We start from the raw sequence: 23,941 nt of genomic DNA, 5'->3' as shown, positions 1-23,941 counted from the left end.
ATTTTTGTCTGTTATCCTGATTCATTGACTCTGTATTTTAGCTCTGCTAAACCCAAATAAGACTCTTGCATTACTCAGAAGGTTGCATTTCTACCATTCTAAGCATGAATTGAGTTAGTCAGTGTTTTGCATCTCTTGACTTGTTTCCTTTCTGCACTCCTGTAATCCTCCATGTCCCTAGGCATCCTCTTTCTGCAGTTTGGAGATGAGACGAGACGGGTTCACATCACTCATGAAATCAGCAGCATGGATACTCTGCACGCCCTCATCGTCCACATGTTTCCCCAGAAGTTGACAATGGGTATGCTCAAATCTCCCAACACTGCCATCCTGATTAAGGATGAATCCCGCAATGTCTTCTATGAGCTGGAGGATGTCAGGTGAGAAGTATACTTTAAGAAAGGCACATATTCCTTTGTGGAAGCATGACAGTTACTGTCACAGAACTTTGAACCTCATTTACTTATTTAAAGGGTTGCATTAGATGTTACTTTTTATTTTCCCCTCCATCCCTTTTGCAGTTTTATTAGTCTTTATTCATTACTTTAAGAGTAAAGTGATACTAACATATTTATTTTTTTTTAATGTACACTAAAAGACAAAATAATGTCTTACTTTTTTTGGAAAAAAAATAGTATTCTTACAAATATACACTAAAAGATAGAGAAATGCCCCAAATTCCACAAAAATGACCTCTCCCCTCCCCCACCCACCCTTGCCAATGCAGAAAAAAGATGGGGACATCTTGTTATACCGGGGAAAAATATTTCTGCCACCATTTGTTGCATTATTTTGGAAAAAGTGATGCTGTTATGTCCATCCTTGATCCCAAGGTAATTCTTTTCAGGTAACGTTGCTGATTTTAATGTGTTATGTCCACATTCTGCATTACTGAGTAGAATCTGGACTTTCTACCCACCACAACAGAATGATGTAGTCCATCTCTATCCAACTCTCTTCTCCATTTAGGAGTTAAAGCATCCCCAACAGATGACTACCAGGCCTCTGCTAGGAAGACCCAACCACCCATCTTGGTCATTGGTTCCATTAGCAATCAGCTCTAACCACAAATAAATTTCTCCTTGTCTGTGCAACTATAATTTAAGACCACGAGATCAAATCTTGCTCTTGGGGGCATCAAAAGAGAAGTCTTTGCTCTTGTCTAGATGTAGTATTTGAAAATTTCTATTCCTCTCCACCCCCAGTCATCACTTTTGCAGGCTAAACATGCCAAGTTCCTTTCATAATTTGTCTCACAGGACTCCCTATCCCCCTCCATTTCCCTGATCATTTCTACTGCCCTTTTCTGAGTCAGTTGCACAATTTGCTTGTCTCATTAAAGTATAGTGTCCAGAGATGGACACAGCACCCAGAGAAAGTCTGATTAGTGCAGAATGAAATGACATTTTTTCATTTCGTTATGGGAAACTTGTAGTAGATTGGGTGTGAGGATGGGAAAACATCATATGTCTTTAAAAAAGATCTTTCAGTATAACATTCATAAAAAAAGATACACTCTGTCCAGACACCTGTTGTTTGTTAGATTGAGTTCTGGTATTCTGTTCCTCCCTTATGAAATTGTTGAGAATATTAAGCTTTTGCTGAATTAGACCATCTGGCCCAGTAGTCTGTTTCTAATATTGTGTGTGTGTGTGTGTGTGTGTGCATACATAATAATAATAATAATAATAATAATAATAATAATAATAATAATAATTTCTTTTATTTATATACAGCAAGTAAGCTAATTAGCAAGTAAGCTAATGCATTCATGTACCTTCAAGTCACCTGTCGACTTATGGAGACCCCATGAATTTCACAGTTTTTCTTAGGCAAGGAATATTCAGAGGTGGCTTTGCCAGTTCCTTCCTCCGAAATACAGCCTACAACACCTGTTGTTCTTTAGCGGTCTCCAAGCCAGGGCTGACCCTGCTTAGCTTCCAAGATCAGATGGGATGTGGCACCTTTAGGCCTTGTCTCTAACAGTAGCATTCCCTCACTCCTATTACACTCCTGGTAAGCTGTTCACTGGCTCTGAACCTGTATTTAGCTATTATAGGTAACAAGCAATCATAAAACTTCCCTCCATGAATGGTTTTGATGTCTCTTTTAAAGCAGTGACCAGTATCATGTCCTGTGGCAGAAATTTCATCCATTAATTATGTAGTGTGTGAAGCTCTTCCTTTGGTCTGTCCACAGTGTCCTGGCAATCAGTTTAATTTGGGCTGCTAGTGGTGACTTTTAATATTATAAAGGGAGATAAATGTACCTCCAGCTTCTCTCTCTCTCCCCACACTGAGCATAATTGTGAGAGACTTCTGTCAACTTGCTCCTTAGTCATCTCTGGTTTATCATTACCTCTTTTATAAACCTCTAGTGTATCCCACACTAAGCAATTTTGATAAATCAGAAAGCAAGCACAGATCTGCCTTTAGGAGAATCTGTATTTGTAGTCATACAGAATTCTTCTGATGTGAAGCTTGGGGATTCAACCTCAAAGTTTTAGCAGGTTTTAAATATCTCTGTAATTCATAGTAAAAGTGCTGAACCCAAGCACAAAATCCATATGCAGGAGCCCATAAGTGAAAGTGTGTGGACACGTGGGGGGGGGGAGTGTGTGTGTGTGTGTGTGTGTGTATGTATCACCCAGTTTTTGCAGTAAATATGCAAATTCTCTATGTTCTAAGGGGTCGGGTGGGAGGTGCAGATCAACACCTGCCTGAAGGATTCTTGCCGCTGGCAAATATTGCCTCTGTGCATCTGCCAGTGTACATGCTTGTCTTGTCTCATTGTTTTACCTGTTTTTTTGCAGGGATATCCAGGATAGAAGCATTATCAAAATCTACCGGAAAGAGCCCCTTTATGCCTCTTTCCCTGGATCCCATATCACCAATGGTGACTTGCGGGTAAGAGCAGTAAGTTGTACAAGAGCTGCTAAGTTGTTGTTATCTTCTTCAGCTGTCTGCATGTCGTAGACCAGGAGATTGGGCAGATTACTAAATTCAATTCAAGTAATTCCTATGTCATTGAGGACAAACCAGATGAGGAGCATCTAGAAAACCCTCGTTCCCTATGCTCCAGATGTTTTGATCTACAAGCCTCTTTTCCAACCAGCTTGATAATTGACTGTGGTTGATGGGAGATGTAGGCTCATGAATGTGGAAGGCACCACATTGTGAAAGGATTGTGAAAGTACATTTCGGCAGCCATGCAGCAATATGTTGGTTTGTTTTTAATACTGACTGCATAGGTTCATTCTTTTTCAATTACTAGTGCTCCCTAGACTAATAGAAGTAGGGAGAATTTCTCCCTTTCCCTCATGACATGAGGGCTATTGATTTTAAGCTAGGAGTTTCTTTTGACTGGCAAACTTCCAGGAAGTGACAATAATTCCTTGGAGTCTATTCTAAGTTCCATTCTTTTTTTCCTTTAGTAGGATTGAAAAACTCTAGATCAAAATGCATTCAAAGGCAACCCTAGTTTTACTGATTCTGTGAAGTGCTTAAATCCCCCTAGGATTTGAATGTTTGCAAAATGTTGAATCATCCTTATTTTTCTGAAGATCCTGTACTTCTGATAGCTATAGAGAAAGGAGATGCCCATAGGAGCAGGATTTTTAACAGAGGATTTGCATATCTGTAGTTTTTAATTTTTTAAAAATCGCATCTTTTGGTTACACAAAATTAATGCTACTCTTTAGATGGACATCTATATACAGTGGACCCTTGTTATACGCTGGGGTTTGGTTCCAAGATCCCCTGTGTATAACAAAATCCGTGTATGCTCAAGTCCCATTAAATATAATGACATAGCAAAATGGTGTCCTTTATAAAAAAAAGGAAAATCAAGGTTTGATATTTGAAATTTATATATATATATATTTTAACATTTTCAAACCGTGGATGCTTGAATCCATGTATAAAAAATCTGTGTATAAGAAGGGCTGACTGTACAAAGCATGGGATGCTCTTCTTAAAAGTAATTAGTTACAGTTATGTAATGTTATGATAGCTTAAAATGCCTCCCAAAGGTGTTCAGTTACCCTTACAGTATAGTTTTTTGAAAGTTGCTCCTAATATGATGTTTCTCCAAAACAATGAAAGTAGTTATGCTGTAATTAATTTAACAAAAACAACCTCAGTGCTACAAGGTGCTGTAGTGTGGAACAAAACACACACACTTCCCATGCTTCTTTTTGTTTCCTGTACACTTGTATGCATAAGGCACAGCAGAAGCCTTCAGCTCAGCCATTATTATTATTATTATTATTATTATGCTTTATTTATATAATAGTGCTGTAGATTTGCACAGCGCTGTACATACAAACAATAAAACAGATAAGAGTAAACCTGCCCATGGTGTACAATCTAATAAATAATAGCATAATACATATAAATAATACATAATAATACAGGAAAGGGTTCAATAAAACAGGCAACAAATTAAAAACATCAAATAGCAAATAATAGTCACTCAGTGCCTGGGAACGCTTCTCTGAACAGGATGGTCTTCAACTCAGTTTTGAAACTAGTTAAAGAACCCTATAACATTCTTCCTCCACCAGTAAGTGAGACCACAACCCTATAAAAATAAAAGTTATTAAACAATATAATTGCAGTGGAAAGAACTGTACTTGTCCCTTGTTAAGTCAGAATCATAAAATAATGCAATTATACCTTCACTACTCCCTTGTGATTAGTCATTAGTGTGTATAGCAGGATGTATGAAGGGAAAGCACACAACCTGTACATACACATGCAACCATGACTGTTTGGGGGATTAGACTGGACAAAGAAAGGATGAAAACACTGATTGAGAGGAAAACAGAATGATGGAGACTGACTCTCTCTCTCTCTCTCTCTCTGTGTGTGTGTGTGTGTGTGTGTGTGTGTGTGTGTGTGTTGGAAATAATGAAGGGCATGACATTGATCACTGCCAGAAAATGTAGCTGTAGGAACTGCTTTGGTAGTCAGAGCCTTGGCACCAAATAATAAAGATTATAATCAGAACATCATTTAGAGGCAAGATGTTCCAAAAAGAAAGAAGGACAGTGTAAGAGAAAATGATGGGTGGAAGTACTGTTCCCTGTGGAGGAAGCAAAATCTAAGCGAGTAGAATGGCAATCAGCTAGAAGTTTTGGCCTCATCACCTCAAAGACAGCTCTCTGTTTTTCTATATACTTCTGTTATTGTTCCAGACCATGAAAATTCAGATATCTTGAGCTTCCAGGTTTCATTTTTTAAAATCATAATAGTCTTTACAGCTGATAAAAGATAAGTTTGAAAAAGTGTGGACATCTCCTAGGAAAATACAGAACATCCAGAAGTGGGCCACCTTCACTAGTCAGGAGGCAAAGTTTCAGTGTTCCTTTGCCCATCCTCTCCTGGCTAATAGAACTCCAATTATGAGCCTTAGGAACAACTGTGTGTGTTTTGCACAACATAGGCTTATTTGCAGAGTGTAATGTAGTAATAATGCAGAATTTGAGATATCCATGTAGTACATTAGTGCTGTCCAAGCATAAACCTAATTCACACATCAGGTGAAAGGGTAAAATGTTTTCAAGATTTATTGCACTTTATTATTGCAAGTAGGAGAGGGCAATATTTATTGTTTTTCAATAAATTAAATTCATAGTATGAAAAAATGCTAGGGAGGAAAAAACATGTCACATCTTCCCTTACATGTTAGGGTTTTAGGTGAATATTTGGGGGTTAGGTTGTGGTGGTGGTGGTGCTGATTGGGAAGGATCAATGTTTTTCACATGCACAGAACAGCCAAATGGGTATAGTTCATCTTGTACATCTCATATTTTCTTTGCATGAGCTAGGCCATGAGAAGAACTGATAGAATAGAACTGGTTTTAATTTGTTCATCTTGCTCACCCTTCTCTTTTACTTAATGCCTTTTCACCAGTGTCACATGCTTAGTTGGGCAGAGTAGACTCTTAAGAGTCTCATCTTCTTTAACTTGTTGCCTCTTCAGAGAGAAATGGTCTACACGTCCAGAGAGTCCTCTCCCACTCGGCGTCTGAACAGCATGTCCCCTGCTTCCCATCTCACCTCTGGTTCCCCCCCACCGGTGCTCCAGTCCTCCTCACCATCCCGTTCCCGTATGTCTTACAGTGGAGGCCGCCCACCCTCCTATGCTGGCAGCCCTGTACACCATAGTGAACGCCTCTCCAACCTGCCTCCAGCCCAGGGTGTCTCGCCAAGCCCAAGTGCTATTTTGGAACGCCGGGATGTAAAACCAGATGAAGACCTGGCTGGGAAGAATATGGTGCTGGTGAAGAATGAAGGCCTGTATGCTGACCCTTACAGTATGGTGCATGAAGGACGTTTGAGCATTACATCCACTCAGTCACTGGCTGGGATGGGAGATCCGTTTGCCTATCCTGGGGGTCTCTATAAGCGTGGCTCCGTCCGTTCCCTCAGTACTTATTCAGCTGCTGCCCTGCAGTCAGAACTTGAAGATAGTTTATACAAACCCAATGCACAGATATATAGTGATACCTATGGTCCAGGGATGGGCTTTCGCTTGCCCCCTTCATCCCCCCAGAAAATTGCCGATGGCCGCCTAGTAGACGTTCAGCAGAGCCAAAGCCCCCACAGCCCTTATTCAGGGCCTCCAAGCCGGTCTTCACCAGTTCGCCAGACTTTCCGCAAAGATTCTTGCTCCTCGGTCTTCATGGAAAGCCCTGTCAACAAGCCACGGAATCCTAGCTCTTCGGGACCTCCTGAGCTCTTCCCTGGTCCTGGAGAACGTCCCCTTTCTGGATTCAGTTCACCTGTGCCTGCTAAGGATACAGAAACAAGGTAAGATGATGAAGAGGTTTCCTTTTCTGATGGCTATAGCTAATAATGGTCTTATGTAAAACACTGTTCAGCATCCCAGTCAGTGTTCTATATAATTGAGCTTGATACCCACATATAGAGCCTGCTGTTTTGAGCAGGATTTGGTACTGTGCAAAATAGGAGGTTTGGAGTCTAGAGGGGACATTTCTACTCTCGGGTACTTGAAACCTCAAGTGAGGTTTTGACAAGTTAATTCATGCCAATTACATTGAATTCAACAGTCACAGGCTATTTAACCTCCTTATCGGCTTTGTTCTGTACTCTTTTTTATGTGGTCTCCAAAACTATTTGTCTGCTGACAGTATGCAGTCTATAAGCCTTGGGCCAAGATAGGCAATCTTTTGTTCCCCAAATTGTAATTCCTGTTATCCCTCATTGTTGGCCATTCTGGCTGAGGTTTATGGGAGTTGTAGTCTAAAGCATCTGAAAGGCTTGAGATTACTCATCTCTTGCCTATGCTCTATGAAACTTCATTTTCCAACTTTTGGGGCCATTGCTCAATGAGACTTGCTTCTAAGAAAACATTTTAGAACCATCTTCATCATGGGGAATTGCACTGCTGGATAGTACAACAGTATATTACATGCTTCATGGAGCTCCATTTTAATTCCACTCCCAGCTGATTGCAGAAAAATGATACCTTTGCAGCACCTAAGGGCTGAGAAAAGAACTGCTTTCACCCCAAGCAGTTTGAACGGTTATATGCATTCTGTATCCTCATAGCACCATTTCCCTTCTCACTATTGAGAGAACCTGTGGGTGGCCTTCTTCTCTTCTTTTTAGGGAGCTGGCAAAAGGTGTATGCAGGCAAATCACCAAAAAAAAAAAAATTGTACTTTATCTCTTGCTAATCTCCTGTGTCTACATCTCCACAGCCAGAATAGTTCCTGAGCTGTCAGCTGAGTTGTCAGGGGGAAAAGATAGGAACAGAGCTCATTAGGATAACAAAAAGATAGAAAGGAAGAAATGATTAGAAACAGCAAGAGAGAGAGAACAGAGGGAGTGAAAGGCATGCAGGAGAGGTCAAAGGAATGACAAGCATGGTCCTGTCAGAAGTTAATGTACTGGAAAGTGCGTAATTTCTCCTCAGTGCAAAACCTTCAAGGAAGGTTGACTGAGGAGCACCTTTGGGATGAACATTTTCAAGAGAGAGTAGCCAAACAAACAAACCCATATTTTGGAGTTGATTTAGAGTTTTGTCTTACCCTTTTCCAAGGTGCTTTATCCTCCCTGTTTTCAAGCCCTTTGGCCCCAGAAGGGAATGATTTGACACATCGCTTCAGCCAAAGGGCATTGACCTTGACAGGCTTGTCATGGCCAGCCCTGTTATTAGGTAGAGTGAAGCAACCACTTTTGGAAGCAGATGATGGAGAGCAGCAGTGAGAGCAACCCCAACATTCCTCATGTGGCCATTCCCTTTTGCTGAAGGACAGAATGCCCTGTGCATCACAGCCTGTCCTATATCCCCTAAGACAGGGTGCCCTCAGTGCAAATAGAAGACACTTTCCTGTTCTTAAGGTTGAGGTAAGAGTCAGCTGCCAGTCCAAGTTGCCTTTCTATGTGGAGTGTGTTTGTCAGGGAATGCAGTTCTGGGCACCACAATTCAAAAAGTATGTTGACTAGCTGGAGCATGTCCAGAGGAGAGTGACCAAAATGATGAAGGGTCTGGAAATCATACCTTATGAGAAGAGACTTCAGGAGCTGGGTATGTTTAGCTTGGAGAAGAGACTATTAAGAGGTGATATGATCGCCCTGTTATAAGTATTTGAGGGGTGACATATTGAGATTATAGCAAACTTGTTTACTGCTGCTCCAGAGAAGAAAACCAGGAACAATGGATGCAAGCTACAGGAAAAAAGATTCCCCCTAAACTTCCTGATAGTAAGAGCTGTTTGACCATGGAACACACTCCCTTGGAGTGTAGTGGAGTCTCCTTCTTTGGAGGTCTTTAAACAGAGGTTGGATGGCCATATGTCAGGGGTGTTTGATTGTGAGTTCCTGCATTGCAGGGGGTTGGACTGGACAGCCCTTGTGGTCTCTTCCAACTCTAGGATTCTATGATTGTATGTTATCCTTTGACTTAGAAAGCAAAATATATTGTGTCAACTATAACCAACAGAATGATTATGGTGTTTGATTCCCTTCTAGAATTCTTCCACCTCCCCCACTATCTAAACTGGTGGCTTCTTTTCCCTTCCCTTCCATAGTTTGCAACAGACTATGACAGGTTAATGCCCAGACTATAGGGCTGGATAGACCGCCCCTAAGAGGTGGCTCAGTGCTGCCCCTGGAAGCACTGGGTTGGAGATGTGGCAACTGCACGCCACACCCCTAACCCAGCAGGTCCACAACACAACACAACACAAAAAGAAATCACAGAAAGGGCACAATCGCTGCCACTGCAGCTTTTCCACAGCTCTTTGGTGCAGTGCATCTACATGCTGTGCCAAAGAAGCAGTATGACACCACCCACCATGCGGTGGGGTGCACGGTGTGATGCCAGCATGATGCTGGCATGGGGGCAAGTGGCATGCAGTCGCCACACTGTCACTCTGTCCTCATGTCAATATTTCTTGCTGGTCTGTTTAGGGTCTCTGATTTGCAGGGGACTATGCAAAGTCACTGCTTCTGATCTCTGTCCTTCAAATTATGACATAATACTGGCATGTATCAATCAGCAGTGCCTTTACCATCTCCAGGTAAGCAGTGTATGAAGTGGAGTAGGGGTTACAAAATCCCTCATGCAATAATGTCATCTGTATCACAGTTTCTTCATTTTTATTTTATTTTGATTTTTATTTGTTTTTTGCAACTACATCTTACCAGGGAGACATGGCCAGGCCAGGGGATGGGGACCTAATAATGCATTTGTAATGCCTACAGATTACCTTATATGGGTTCACTTTGGGCTTGGGCATACACTGTTTGGTTATCAAAATTGAGAGGTAAGTGACACATTGAAAGACATTCTTGGTGGCTGTCCAAACGTTCTGAAAGTTCATTTTGATGGAGGCATGTTTGAGACCACGTTTCCTTATCATGGAAATAAGCTTATGGATCATGTACATGATTATGAATGGCTATCTTGTGAGGAGGCAAACTTTGTTTAAACTTTGCTTTCCCAAACTGTCCTTTTTTTCAACTTGATGGCTGCCCTTTATTCGGTTGCTTTCATGCCTTGCTGTGTGGGCTTTCCAGAATCATCTGGTTGACTGCAAAAAAACAGGATACTGGATTACATGCCCTTTTGGTCTGATTTGACTGGGCTCTTCTTGCATTCTTACATTTCCTCTAATCACAGGGAGACTATTTTGGTCCATTGCTCTTTGGTTTTCATTGTATTGAGAAGATGCTGCTCTTCCAGAGGGCTCTGAGAAGCATGATAAACTGACTTTCCTCAGATACTGAGTTTTGTTTTTGTTGTTTTTAAAGCAAACATATTAATTGTTCTGCTAGGTTTTCTGGGAAATTATATTGTTTCTTTAAAACTTTTTTTAAAAAGCTTTATGTGGTGATTTTAGTATTTAGGCTTTTTCACATTATTGCAAATTGCCTGGGATGTCCTAAATAAGACAGAGGAGCACAATGTAATGTTTGCACAGGTTGAGTCTCCCTTATCTGAAATGCTTGAATATCAGAGTTTTGAATATCAGATTTTTTAATTTGGGGGGATTTTGAAATTCCTATATTTGCATATGCCTACAAAATAGGAGATGAGACTCAAGTCTAAATGAAAAATTCATTTATGTTTAATATATACCTTATACACATAGCCTGATGGTAATTTCATACAGTATTTTAAATATTTTTTATGCGTGAAACAAATTTTGTGTATATTGAATCATCAGAAATCAAAGGTCACTGTCTTGGCCGTCCAGGGAAAATGTATTGGGTTTTGGAGTATTTTGGATTTCAGAATTCCAGATAAGGGAGATTCAACCTGTAAATGAAACCAAAATAAATAAATTATAATGTTCACTCCTTACTTAGAGATACAGAAGAATTTTCTTTGGCCCACATCTTTAAGCAGACTGATCTACATTGCACTTTTCAGACTAAATAAGTGGATTGCAACATAGTTTATGCAGAATTCTTTGACGTTTTCACCTAAAAATTACATACAAAATGTATTAACTGTGACAGTTGCATGCAAGAATACATATACTGTATACTATGGCAAATTGTGTACAAAAAAAGTGTGAGTTAAGGAAAGATGCACACAAAGTATTTACCATATATACTCAACTATAAGTTGATCTCATGTATTAGTTGAGGGCAGGTTTGGGGGCCAAAATTATGGATTTTGATAAGATCCATGGATAAGTCGAGGGTAAAACTTAGGGGCATGTAACAAAGGATGTAAAGGATGATGCAAAGGAAAATAATGCCAAGAACTTAGAAAATTCCAGCAGACATTAACTGTTTGTGCTGATCCTAAAGGCTGGATAGAATAGAGGGAATCCATGCTTCTTTTTTGTGATCCCAAGGTGGACTAAGCTCTCGCCTTTTACCACTCTATTCAGAAAAAGAGTTAAAGTATAGTAGGTACATTGACCCATAGATAAGTCAAACCAGTTTTGGAAGGGGGGTGTCAATTTTTTTGACTAAAATTTCTATACTTATAGATGAGTATATACAATATGTTAACAAAGGTTATTTATGGAGCTGTGTGTGCCCATGTTCTTCCTCTCTCCCCCTCCATGCTGACTGATATGAAAAAAAATGTGGAAATGACTTATGATTGAATACATGTAAATATGAGATGTACCAAATATAGACTGATTGATCAATCCCTGTCATTCCTGCTGCCATGCTATTAATCAGAGGAAAGGGAAAGAATCATCTATTCTACTCTGCTCATGAGTCACTTGGTCCTCTTTCCTCCTCCCCACCCTCTGTCTTTAAGGGACCGCATGGAGGCCATGGAGAAGCAGATTGCCAGCCTCACAGGCTTGGTACAGAGTGCATTGATGAGAAGTTCTGACTCAGAAAACCCTAGGTAAGAGATTGGAGAGGATGGTGCTACATGTTCTTGCTGTTCTTCCCTAGGTACTGGCAGATTAGAGGTTTCTTTAGAGGGTGTGAAATAGAGTTTTGGTATCAAACTACAGATCCATTTCCAGCAAAAAGTTTCACCAGACCTGCAGGTATTTTTGTACTAAGCTAAGCAGAGGATGGGATCCAGCATGGAATAAGGTTAAAACTGGGCCAAGAAGCTTAGAGTTCAAATCCCCAATCAACCAATGAGGCTTATTAGATAGTGTGTTGTGATTCAAAAGAGTACAGCACCTTTAATAGATGAGTTTTTCAAAAATGGATTTTGGCCAGACCAGTTTGCAACACTACAACTGCCAAACTTCCCTTTAAAAGAGAACTATTAAAGAAGCTGGCTTCTTTTGAATTATGGCATGGGACTAAGTCTCTGGAAGACTAAGATTTGTCTCCTAACTTGACCATGGAACCAAGTTGGGTGAGTCACATTATTTCCACCACAGAGGAAGACAATAGAAAATGACCTCTGAACAAATTTTACCAATAAAAACCCATGATAAATTCACCTTAGGGTTGCCATAAACCTGAAATGACTTGAAGGCACACGACAACAATGCATTTGCGACAAGAGAGAGAATGCACTGTAGGGGTTTGAGTGTAGGACTAAGACTAGATCAGAAGTGAAATTCCTACAGAGACACAGAAATCCACTGGGTGATCTTGGGCAACTCACAGTCTCTCAACATCAGAGCAAAGCAATGGCAAACCCAATCTGAACAAACCTTGTTGAGAAAACCCTATGATAGGTTCTCCCTAAGTGGGAAATGAATTGAAGACACAGAATGACAAGAGTTTGTAACACCTGCCAAAATGTCCTATTCTATACACTTATTAAAGATGCAAGACTCCTGCCTTCTTATATCACCAGGTGACTTTCACATCTATCACTCTCAGACTAACATATCAAATGTTTGGGGGGAGACAGTTGTGAGGAATAGTGGAATAGCCCACACCCATATACACCACCTTGAACTTAGTGGAAGAAGATGCCAAGGGAACAATAATATAATTGTACTGCTGTCATACTCTTCACATAAGCATTGTTGCCTGAAGTAGAAGATTAAGCATTCTCCATTAAGAAAAAATAGCTTTGAACACTTTATGTCACTCTTGGGGATGTACATTTTGGTGCCATTTTTGCACATGAGAATCAATTTTGTCAAAAACATTTCTTTTTAGAGGTAGAGTTAATAAGAATTTTTTACATTTCAGGACTTGTGAAAAATTTGCTGGAGGAAATAAATTATATCTTGTGTTAAATTTACACAAAAAGTATTTTTTGACAAATATATTTATCCATAAAATACAATGCTTTGGGGGCAAACAAAATATTCACAGAAAATTTCTCGAGGTGTGAAAATCATCTAAAATGCACTAATCAGAACATTTTGAGATACATTTCCTTAGTGAGAGCAAGGCAAAATATTCTTTACATCCCTAGTCTGTCTATGCTTTATACATGTGGCACTCCTTACTGATAATAGCCCCCAGCAAAATGTAAAAACCATCCCAGAAGGGCCTTTTAATTGCATCAGTCATCTGTGGAATTGTACCCCAATTTTCCAGCCACTTCCGCAAAGAGCCTTCATTCCTCCCTGGCAGATCATACGCACAGAAAATCTGAAGACACCCATCTTGCTGACTATAGTGTTTGGGGTGCAAAAAAAGACTCAGATTCCAATTTTAAATCATGTAAAAAAGAATCCCCATTCTATTTTATATCACTTCCTTTTCTCACTCATACTATTTTTTCTGGTGTAAATGCCCAGGTTCCAGTATGGTTACTTTTGGAGAAAACTAATAATTTACTTGAATTATAAGTTCTTGGTTCTCTATGTGTTTCACTTATTTTGTTGAGTACTAGTGCAAAAAGCAATTTTATCAACAGACTTTTCTGCTAAGTTGACGAATTTTTCTTATCAGACAGTTCTGTCAAGCACATACACAACATTCATGCTCTTACAGGGTCATCCTATCATGGTTTTCTTGTCTTCCATCATGTAAAAGTGGAGATGCCTTTTTAAAGTTTAATCCTTGTCTTGTTGCTGTTGTTGCAGTGAAAGGACAGAAGGAACTAATGGAGGGACTCCTCCATCAGCATGTAAGTGAGCAATGGTCTTTATCTCCCAACATGACTTACACAAGGAATAGACCTGATCTTGGGTTCATCTGTGCAATAGGAGAGCAAGAGGTGTTAGGGTTTCATCTGCTAGGGTTACGCCACATACACCAGATGAATTTTTTTGGCTTGACAGGTGGGTTTTGTAGTGGGTACCTCTGGAACCCAATTCTTTATTTAAAAAAAAAATTGGGGAGAAATTGAAACAAAATGGAAAAATGCTTTCTCCTTGAAATGCCTTTTATGAGACATAAAGGAAAATCGACACACTTTTGGCCTTCTCTGGGCTGTTTTAGACCAAGGAGTGATTTTTTTTATAGGAAATACCATAATCTAGAGAGATTGAAGGATATGAAAAAACTACCTCCCATATCCCCTAGGATTATTGGGTAACATTTGGGAAAGTCTTTTTTCCTGGAATGGTAGGGGAGTACTCCTGTACAAGATCTCATGGAAGGTCAGTGTAGCACCCTTACCCTCATCAGTTGTCCATCCATAGGGAAAAGGCAAGAAACAGTACCTTCTCTCTGACTTGACTTCACACTGATGCCACACAGATAATTGGATCTGGCTGTGTGACATTGCAAAGGTAAGTCAGACTTTTGTATTCACATTGAGCTAATTTCATCCCAGAGACAAAATGGAGTGAAGGCATGTATAACATGGTTGTCAGGTCAAATCCTACTGACAAACCTTTCTTGTTGCCCTGCACAACCTCATATGTAATCCTTTTTAATTGGAGGCAATTCCATTGAAAGGCAAACATGCATGTTTGAATCAGCTCACACCCAGAAGAAAAGTGAAGATTTTTTTAAAATAGATTACAAGTTTAAAATTAAACTTGGTGTCATGAATCTATGTTGTTGTTTTTAATTGCATCCATAAGCTACTTGGTTGACTTTGGTAACTGACAGTTTCTATGTGTAATGAACAATGAAATTATATGATCTCAAATCCAGAGGGGTTTTACAATCTACATTAGTTGTACAGGAAGATGTAGAAGGAAAAATGATACATAAACATTTGAAGAATGTTGTTGGAGTGGACACGAGATCAGTATAGGTCCCCCACTTCTTGGCATTACTGATTTTCTTTTCATAGAAAAAGAAGGAATCCCACCCCAAACCTGTGATAGTACAGTAACTAAATGCTGCTCTTAGCCACAATATAACCACTTGCCCTTTCTCTGTGGATGGACAACTGATGAGGGTAACGGTGCCACATTGACCTTCCATAAGCTGCTCTTGGCCACAGTATAGAATTATTTTGTTATAGCTGTTGTCATTGCTATAATGAAAGCTTATAATATGCTTTGGACTGGTAACTTAGGCCTGTTACAGACTGCCAAAATAAAGCTGCTTCGGGTCTCTTTGGAGGTATGCTATTTAAATGATGCATGGGTCCTAAGAGTCCGGAGGTTGCACCAAAGCCACACTCCATTCCTAAGCACTGGAGTGCAGCTTTGGTGCAGCTTCCGGATTCTTAGGGTGCATGCATCATTTAAACAGCATACCTCCAAAGAGACCCAAAGCAGCTTTATTTTGGCAGTCTGTAACAGGCCACAAGTATGAAAAACAGCCCCAATTTAGCATGCAAATCTTTGCCATATTTTATGACTAAAGTATTTTTTTTAATCACTATGGATTGTGATTGGATTGTGATTAGAGTGACTGGATCATTACTATTGTCTCTCTTCCAGCCCTCAGCAGAAGCAGCGGAGGGACCCCAGTTCCTGGCCCCCCACCCCCATCCGCTACTGGTACACCAGCTGGGCAGCCCACTGCTATCACTCGTCTGCACATGCAACTCCACCTCCATGACTTGCAGCAGAATGCCAGTGATCTCCGCAATCAGTTGCAGCAACTGAGGAAATTACAGGTATGTTGGACTTATGGCTGTGTTTTTACTCCTTTCTCATGAGTGTACAAAACATAACATTGAAAGCATTATATTGGGTGCATTAGGAAAATGTGATGATTTTTAAAAGGGCATATTCTGGATCCTTAAATTATGCTTGAAGGTCAATTGAAATGCCTCGTAAAATCTCAGAAGGCAGTGTGGAGGTTAGATACGATTCCCAGTGCTCAGTGCATTCCTGAATAACTTGCTCTCCATGACTAACAAAACCAGAATAAATTATTCAAAATAACAGAAGTGATGCAAATTTGTAAAAGTTAACTGAATATATATACACAGATCTCAGATTTAGCTTTCTTAAGGCAGAGTTTGGGTTTCCATCTAGTCATAGAGCTTCAATTTCATTTTATTATTTGGTTGCTTTATTAAAGGCAGAATGCAAAACCCTAGATTGAATTTCTTTCAACTAAAAACAATTTATGGCTCATATTTAATTTTTTTAAATTTTTACTTTTATCTTTTGTTTTTCCATTTATGCCCCATTTATGGCTTTTAACATTCAAATATTTTAATGTCTTGACACTATTTGGGCTGATTTATTTGTTGTAAATATAAAATATGGATTTTATTGATTTCAGCACTTCTCCTCTCTCCATCTCCACCATATCCATTCCTTTCTAATCCTAATCCTGCTCCCAACAAAACACACACTTTGGCTCCTGCTAACAAGCAAGTCCCATTCCCCAACCCCTTTGTGAGCAAAAGAGAGAAAGATGCAGAAGTAACAAATGAGAGAGTCATCCTAATAGGGGTGCAAAGAAGGGCTCTAGCAGTGGTAGAACATAGCTGGGATGGAAAATATGACAAGTTCATTTTGGTTCCCTTTCTCAGCATTCCCCACCTGGCCAAATTCTAAACCAAGGGCGCATCCACACTGCAGAAATAATCTGACAGCACTTTAATTGCTTTTAATTGTTGTGGGACCACAACAAACTCCAGTTTCCAGAATTCCATAGCATGGAGCCAGGGCAGTTAAAGCAATGTCAAACCAGATTATTTCTGCAGTGTGGATGCAGCCCTAGTTGCAAGATTTTTGTCTTTTTCTTCCTACATAAATGTTGGCAAAGCTTTTGATATACATTTTCTTAACATACACATGTTAACACATTTTCCTCATTTCTTGAGGCATATTTGTGAACATGTTTCATTTGGGTTTACATTTTGGTTTATTGTTTATCATTTGAAAGAGCAAAGGGGGGAAATGAGACACAGTCTCCTCTCTGTAATGAGAGGTAAAGATACATGCATGCATTTTAAAATAGTCTTCCAGACCATGAATAAGATAAAACTATTTTAAAAATTCAGCTGATATGAATTTCTAAGCATAGCACATGTTTTACATACAGAGCGTCTCAGTTCCATTTGTGGCATCTCTAGGTAGACAAGAGATTGCTCTGAAATTCTGTAGAATCACTATTTATTTATTTACATACTATTTGTATTTAGAATATTTATACCCTGCACTTCAACCACAAAGGCTCCCAGAGCAGCTTACAGCTTGTTAATTTGACAGTTACTATCAATTAGTAGAAACACTATGTCCAATGGAGCCATTATCTGATTTGATACAAGGCAGCTTTCTATCTTGGTACTTCTACTAAGTTTTTGTTTCAGTTGAAGATAAACAGTTAAGCTTTAGGTTTTTCCTCCCTCCCTCTCTTCCTTCCTTTTTGTAATGCACTTTGTTTTGCAATCTGTGAGAAAGCAATTTTTCAGCTTCCCCCCTCAAAAGAATTCAAAGACATAGCCATGTTAGTCTGGAAAATCAGCATGCAAAGGAATCTTGTGGCACCTTTGAGATTAACTGAAAAAAGCTGGTAGGAAAGCCTTCAGTCTACGAAAGCTTATGCTACTACTAGCTTCTTTATTTCAGTTAGTCTCAAAGGTGCTACAAAATCCCTTCAAACGAAATGGTTTTTTTTTTCATATCGTTTCACTCCAAATTTATTTTCCCTGTTCTATGAATGTCATCCTCATTAGCAGTCCTCACCAAAACAAATCCTTCTTGGTGACGAGTGATATTATTTTGGAGTATCTGGCACCAAACGAAAGGCCAGATGGCAGCTGCATATCCATAGCCAGTGATTTGATCTTGCCATCCCCAACTGTGGGGCACACTTGCATTTTCCTCTGAATTGCTTAGTTCCAGAGATAACTAACAATGACAGCTTGTTGGAAGCTAGAAAGTGGTGAGCAGAGCAGAGCAGTGTAAAAGCAAACGGCTCATATTCTCTCATCTCCCCTAGATACTTTTGAACTTTGGAAACCCTGCCATGTCATTTCTGAGCTGCCTTTTTCTATCAGTGTCAATCATATATGGAATATATCACTCCATTGGGCATGGAAAGAACACCTTGCAATTTTAGGTTGTGGATACTTAGCAAGTACCAATAGCAAGAAAATCCCTGTACTGCTTATCAGTGAACTAAACACTCCGTTAGCAGTTTACAATGTGTAAGCTAATTGCCCCCAACAAGCTGGATACTCATTTTACTGACCTAATGGATGTAAGGCTGAGTGCACCTTGGAGCCCTTGGAATCAAACTCACAACCTTGTGGCCGCAGTACAGGCATTTAAACACCACGGCACTTCACCCAATGGAAAACATACCTTAGGCCATTGATGGCGAACCTATGGCACGCGTGCCAGAGGTGGCACTCAGAGCCCTCTCTGTGGGCACATGTGCTGTCACTCCAGCACAGAGTTTGCCAGAGTTTGTTACTAGAAAGCCAAAGGGACATGGCACTTTGCAATAAATAAGTGGGTTTTGGGTTGCAATTTGGGCACTTGGCCTTTAAAAGGTTCACCATCACTGCCTTAGGCCATCACACATAAATGGGTTCATTTTAGTTTAGCAGCTGTATGTGTGTTTGTGCAGAGAACTACTTTTCACCTGCTGGTCTTTTCTTTTCTTTTCTTTTTTTATATTGCAATTATAAGCAGGTGGTCACAATTTGAGAAAAATAATCAAACCCACAGAGTCTTGAAGTACAAATAGAAATTCCCTGGACACTGATTCAGAGGCATTCTATCATGTCCTGTTTCTGTTATTAGGATTTTGTCTTCTGACAAAAATATTATGGTGATGTAGTTATTCTTAATTTTGAAAAGAGAATTGCAGTTTTTTTCCTGTAGAAAACAGAAAACAGTACCAAAAATCCAGTTTCAGTTTGTCTGTTACCAAAAAGGAAATGCTAAGCAGGAGCTATGTCAAATCTTGTGCTTGAAACACAGTATCTTGCATATCATAATAACGGAGGGGAGTTCAGTCCCTCCAAAACATGCTAACAAACTTGAAGTACAAGCAAGAAAAATCCATTATATATATATCCACAGGCTTCATGTGGTGCTGATTGTGTAGGTTTGTACATCCTCTTCTCACACATATGTGGTAAGCCATAACTTGTGACATGAGGTGTGTAGTGCACCTAGGCTCAGTTTATCAAATCATTCCCTTTCATGAACACTCCAAATAGTTCCATACTACTTTGGGGAAGTACTGTACAGGAAACAGAGGTTGTTTAAATGTTTATGTGCTGCTATGTGGCATAGTGGTTTGAGTGTTGGACTACAACTCTAGAGACCAGGATTTGATTCCCTTCTCAGCCATGAAATCCACTGGATGACACTGGACAAGTGACAAACTCCCAGATCCAGGGAAGGCAATGGCAAACCTTCTCTGAACAAATCTTGCCAAGAAACCACCATGATAGGTTCATCTTAGGGTTAACATAAGTTGGAAACAATTTGAAGGCACACAAAAACAATAACAAGGAACATACAGTGGACCCTTGCTTTGTTCCGGGGACCCGTTCTGGACACACACACACACACACACACACACACACACACACGTGCATGCAAAGTAATTCCGTGCATGCTCAAGCTCCATTTAGATGAATGGGGTGTGCTCCCATGTGCAAAGCATGCACCATTAATCTAAATGGGGCTTCCCATCCGCGTGACCTCAAGTCCACCACGTATGGGAAGCCTGCATACGGGGTGGGCCAACTGTATAGATCTGCTGATTTCTCTTTCTTGAGTTCTTACAAGTCTGTAAGAAATTTCTTGGGCTCTTCCCATCTATTTATGTAGGAATGTCTGAATACAGTCAGCCCTCCTTAGCCACGGATTTTTTATCCACGGATTCAAGCAACCACAGCTTGAAAATACTTTAAAAATATACAAATTTCCATAGGCAAACCTTGATTTTGTCCTTTTATATAAGGGACACCATTTTACTATGCCATTATATTTAATGCGACTTGAGCATCCACAGATTTTGGTACCCACGGGGGGTCCTGGAACCAAACCCAGTGGATACCAAGAGCCCAATGTATTTCTGCCTTCCTTTAAATGTATTAAAAATACAAGTAAAATTTAAGCTGTGTACACTGGCCAAATTCAGTATAAATACTGCCACCATATAGCTATCCCCATCCTGGAGAGAATAATGCTGTACCTGTCAAATATGTAGATATAAAATATCATGGTGGTGGTGATGATGAAGAAGTGGAAACCTAATAGAGCAGCACTACAAGCATGCACAGGGATTCAAACCCTAACTTTGAAGAGGAAGTACTCAAAGCACTCAGAGATCTCTTCCTGAATGAATGAATCTCTGTTTCCCTTTAACATTTCTTCCCTTAATGAAGAAATGTGTGAATTCTTGCAAGTTCTTATCAAGCTTTGCAGAAGTTCTCTACAAGAATCATTAGATGCTTTCAGATATTCTTCAGGTATTTTGTAGAAAAGGTTGGATTCAGTTGTGAAATCGTCTCACTTTCCAAATGGCTCTTGTCCTTGGTGACTTTGATGAGAAAATTAAGCTGCAACTGCTTCTCCCATAGCATCCTGACTTCTTTGCCTGCACCTCTACTTTGTCCTTTTCAGCTTCAGAATCAAGAAACAGTGAAGACTATGCTGCGGCGAACAGAAACTGAGATCAGTGTGCGGGTGACGGACACCATGCGCAAACAGGAAGATCCCTTGCAACGGCAGCGTACCTTGGTGGAAGAGGAGCGTCTCCGTTACCTCAATGAGGAAGAGCTCATAACCCAGCAGCTAAAGTGAGGATTCTGCCAGGGAAGTATGTGTGTGTGTGGTTGGTACAGGACAGAAAGCTGGGCAGAATGAGCAATTTGTCAGAGCCTGCTGGAGGTGCTTTGTATGCACTTCTGTTAGGTGTGGTGTTGGAATAGGGCTTGAACATATACAGCACATGAAAGGATACACTTTGGACTCAAACATCCTCAGGGTTGCAGGATAAAGATATTTTTTGGACTTAAACTTCCTCGGCATTGCAGGCTTATGGGAACTGAAGTCTAAAAAGCATCGTTTGTAAGCTCATATTCTACAAAATTTCACATATGAAAATTGGGACATTTATGGTCAAATATAATTAGAGTGTAATCAAGATAGCAAAAGTTATTCATAAGGAAGAATGCACAAACTAGCAGAGGCTGCAGCAGTTTGCTTTTGCCTGAGCCTACTGGGAAGGGCAAGATTCCTTTCTTTCCTGCTGAGCTAACTGACTGCAAACTTCCTAGGCCTTTTGAACTCAGGGGCTGCGCAGACCACCCCTAAGGGGAAGCCTGCAGCAACCTCCATCTTCACCAGATTGGGGTCATGGCAACCGTACACCGCGGCCCCAATCTGGCCTTTCCGTGACACAAAAAGGAGCTGCAAAAAGCCGCTCTTTTTTTGCCCTGGAAAGGGTGCTGTAGCTGCAATGCCACCGCTTTACCATGCTCTTTTGGTGCTGTGTCATCTAAACACAACACCAGAGGATCCCCATGGCACCGTATGCTGTATGGTGAAGTGCACTGGCATGCATTGTATGGATGCCAAGCCCTGACTTCACCCCCAGCCTGACCTTAATGGCCAGTCTGCACAGGCCCTCAGTTTACAGCAGTTGAAGTATGCCAAGAGCAAAAAGAGAAAATGGAAAGTGGAAAAAGACACTGGGACATTTTAAAAGCTGCTGAAAATTGGGACCACAGCAAGTTAATCAGATTGTTCCTGTCAAACTGAGACAGGAGGAGAGTATACAGTCTTTGGAGTTTATTCTTCTAAGTGATAATTCAACTCAATTATGCCAAATACTAGGCTGGAATACAACTGGTTTCCCCCCATTGAAGCAACATAAAATAGAGATTTTGAAAGGTCTCTGGAGCCTGTGAAAAACAAGCTTGTGAGCGACACCACATTGTTTTTCATTATTTATTGTATACATTGTACAATTGTAACAAGCAAACAGATGTTTATATGATATCAAATAAAAACAACTCAGCCTTCACCTCATTATCAAGAAACTGAACTTGAGTTTTAAAAAGTGGCAATTGAGGAATAGTTGGATCAATTAAAAATGAAAGGAATAAGGAAAATAGATTATTATGCAATGCAACAGTCTGAGGCTGCAATGCTGAATTTACTTATCAGAAGCTAAATCCCATAATTCATTGATACTTACTTTTACAACAGTAAACGTGCACCTTGACCCTCATCCAGCTCAGGACTGTGGGTGAGGTGGATAAGAGCTTATGGCCCTATACAGACCAGCTCAAAAGGCCGGCCTATGAGCACAGTTGGGCACAGTGTCCTGACGACGCATTGCCTGGCTCTGCCTCCAGGGCGCCATAATGCCATGTGCCGCTCCAGACGGCACATGGAATCATGCCACGCCTTTAGCGCTGTGTCCAGATGACACAGCGCTGAAGGAACATCATAAAGCCATTGCTATGGTGACCTTTGGAGCCGCTCTTTGCAGCTCCTTTTTGCTCCCTCCAAAGGCCGATTCGGCGTGAGGTTGCCACTGCCCCAATGCGATCAGGAGATGGGCCGCATCCCCTTGCCCCTTAGGGGCAGTCTGTAGAGCCCTTAAAGCTCCATCTTTTCCTTGGAAATCTCCATTCTTCATCTCCTGTTTGTTCTGAGAAGGCAGGCAAAGATGGTAGGCAACATTGTACATATATGAATCCCACCATGGTATAGTTACAATATGAATTTCTCCCTCCCTCCTTTTCACACACACATACTCCTGCTGTTTGTTAGAGTTGCTTTCACATTTCTGAACAGCATCAGGCTGGTTAAGTCTTTCCTAATTCTATCAAATTATTATATACTACAGTGGGCCTTGATATCCACTGGTGTTTGGTTCTAGGGCCCCCCATAGATAGCAAAATCAATCTCTGAGAGGCAATGCACTGTTCAAATTGGTTGCAGCCCTCCCTTTGGCACTGTTTAGCTATTTTAAAAAATCAAGCTAGAAATGGACTTTAGAGCCAGCACCTGCTTTTTATTTGTGGATTTGTTTTATTTTTGATGTTTCTTTTTAATTTTGAAAATCTGTGCAAACCTCGGAGGTTCCTGGGGCAAACATTTGGTACCCACACGTGCTACAGTTTATCACCTGTGGCCCACGTTTTCTAAAATCCTGGTTTACCATTTCATGTAAATGAAGATAGAAAGTCTGCATTCTCAGGATTGCATTACCAGGAAGTTATTTTACTTTTTGTAACTTCCCAGACTGCTTTTTAATGACCCTGACAATTCTGAACTTCAGTATCCTATCTCCCTTGCTCCCCGTGCGCTTTATGGCTAATGTTATTTGAGCTGGTATTGTAATGGTTTTAAATTACCTCCAAGCCTTACTGAAGGGATTTTGACCTTCCAAGTTGCACCTTTCAGCTTATTTATAACTAATCTCCTCATTTTTAAAAAATAGAAATCTTGAAATTTAAACATGTCTGGGTCAAACCTTCTGTGCAATTTCTCACATACCAGCTTCTGGTTATAATTTAGGATTAAATCAAGAGACACTTCTTTTTGTCACTGTTCAAAGGCTAACTATTCCAAGCCAAGGCACAATCATTTATTGTATCTAACAGTGTTGCCTCATTTTAATGATGCAAATGTATGTTTATCCAGTCAATCTCAGGGCCACTTAAATCACTCATTATTATTACAGTTTCTATTTTTGTAGGTTTGTCATTTCAG

General features: G+C 40.2%; 1 protein-coding gene across 5 annotated transcripts in view; it reads left to right on the top strand.

Moving 5' to 3' along the window:
- The window catches only part of SRCIN1 (SRC kinase signaling inhibitor 1), a 326,873-nt gene that overhangs the window by 262,428 nt on the left and 40,504 nt on the right, over nt 1-23,941 (top strand). For all 5 annotated transcript variants that reach the window (XM_089531790.1, XM_089531791.1, XM_089531792.1 and 2 more), the window contains 7 exons: nt 182-380; nt 2,813-2,906; nt 5,986-6,815; nt 11,761-11,853; nt 13,964-14,007; nt 15,725-15,903; nt 20,837-21,012. In XM_089531790.1, the coding sequence (XP_089387916.1) occupies nt 182-380; nt 2,813-2,906; nt 5,986-6,815; nt 11,761-11,853; nt 13,964-14,007; nt 15,725-15,903; nt 20,837-21,012 (1,615 nt within the window). The remainder of the gene's footprint in view (nt 1-181; nt 381-2,812; nt 2,907-5,985; nt 6,816-11,760; nt 11,854-13,963; nt 14,008-15,724; nt 15,904-20,836; nt 21,013-23,941) is intronic.

The sequence above is a fragment of the Sceloporus occidentalis genome, unplaced genomic scaffold (genome assembly GCF_023333645.1).
Source record: "Sceloporus occidentalis isolate IW3139 unplaced genomic scaffold, rSceOcc1.0.p SCAF_7, whole genome shotgun sequence".
Taxonomy (NCBI): Eukaryota; Metazoa; Chordata; class Lepidosauria; order Squamata; family Phrynosomatidae; genus Sceloporus; species Sceloporus occidentalis.
This window is presented reverse-complemented; position numbering and strand designations above follow the sequence as displayed.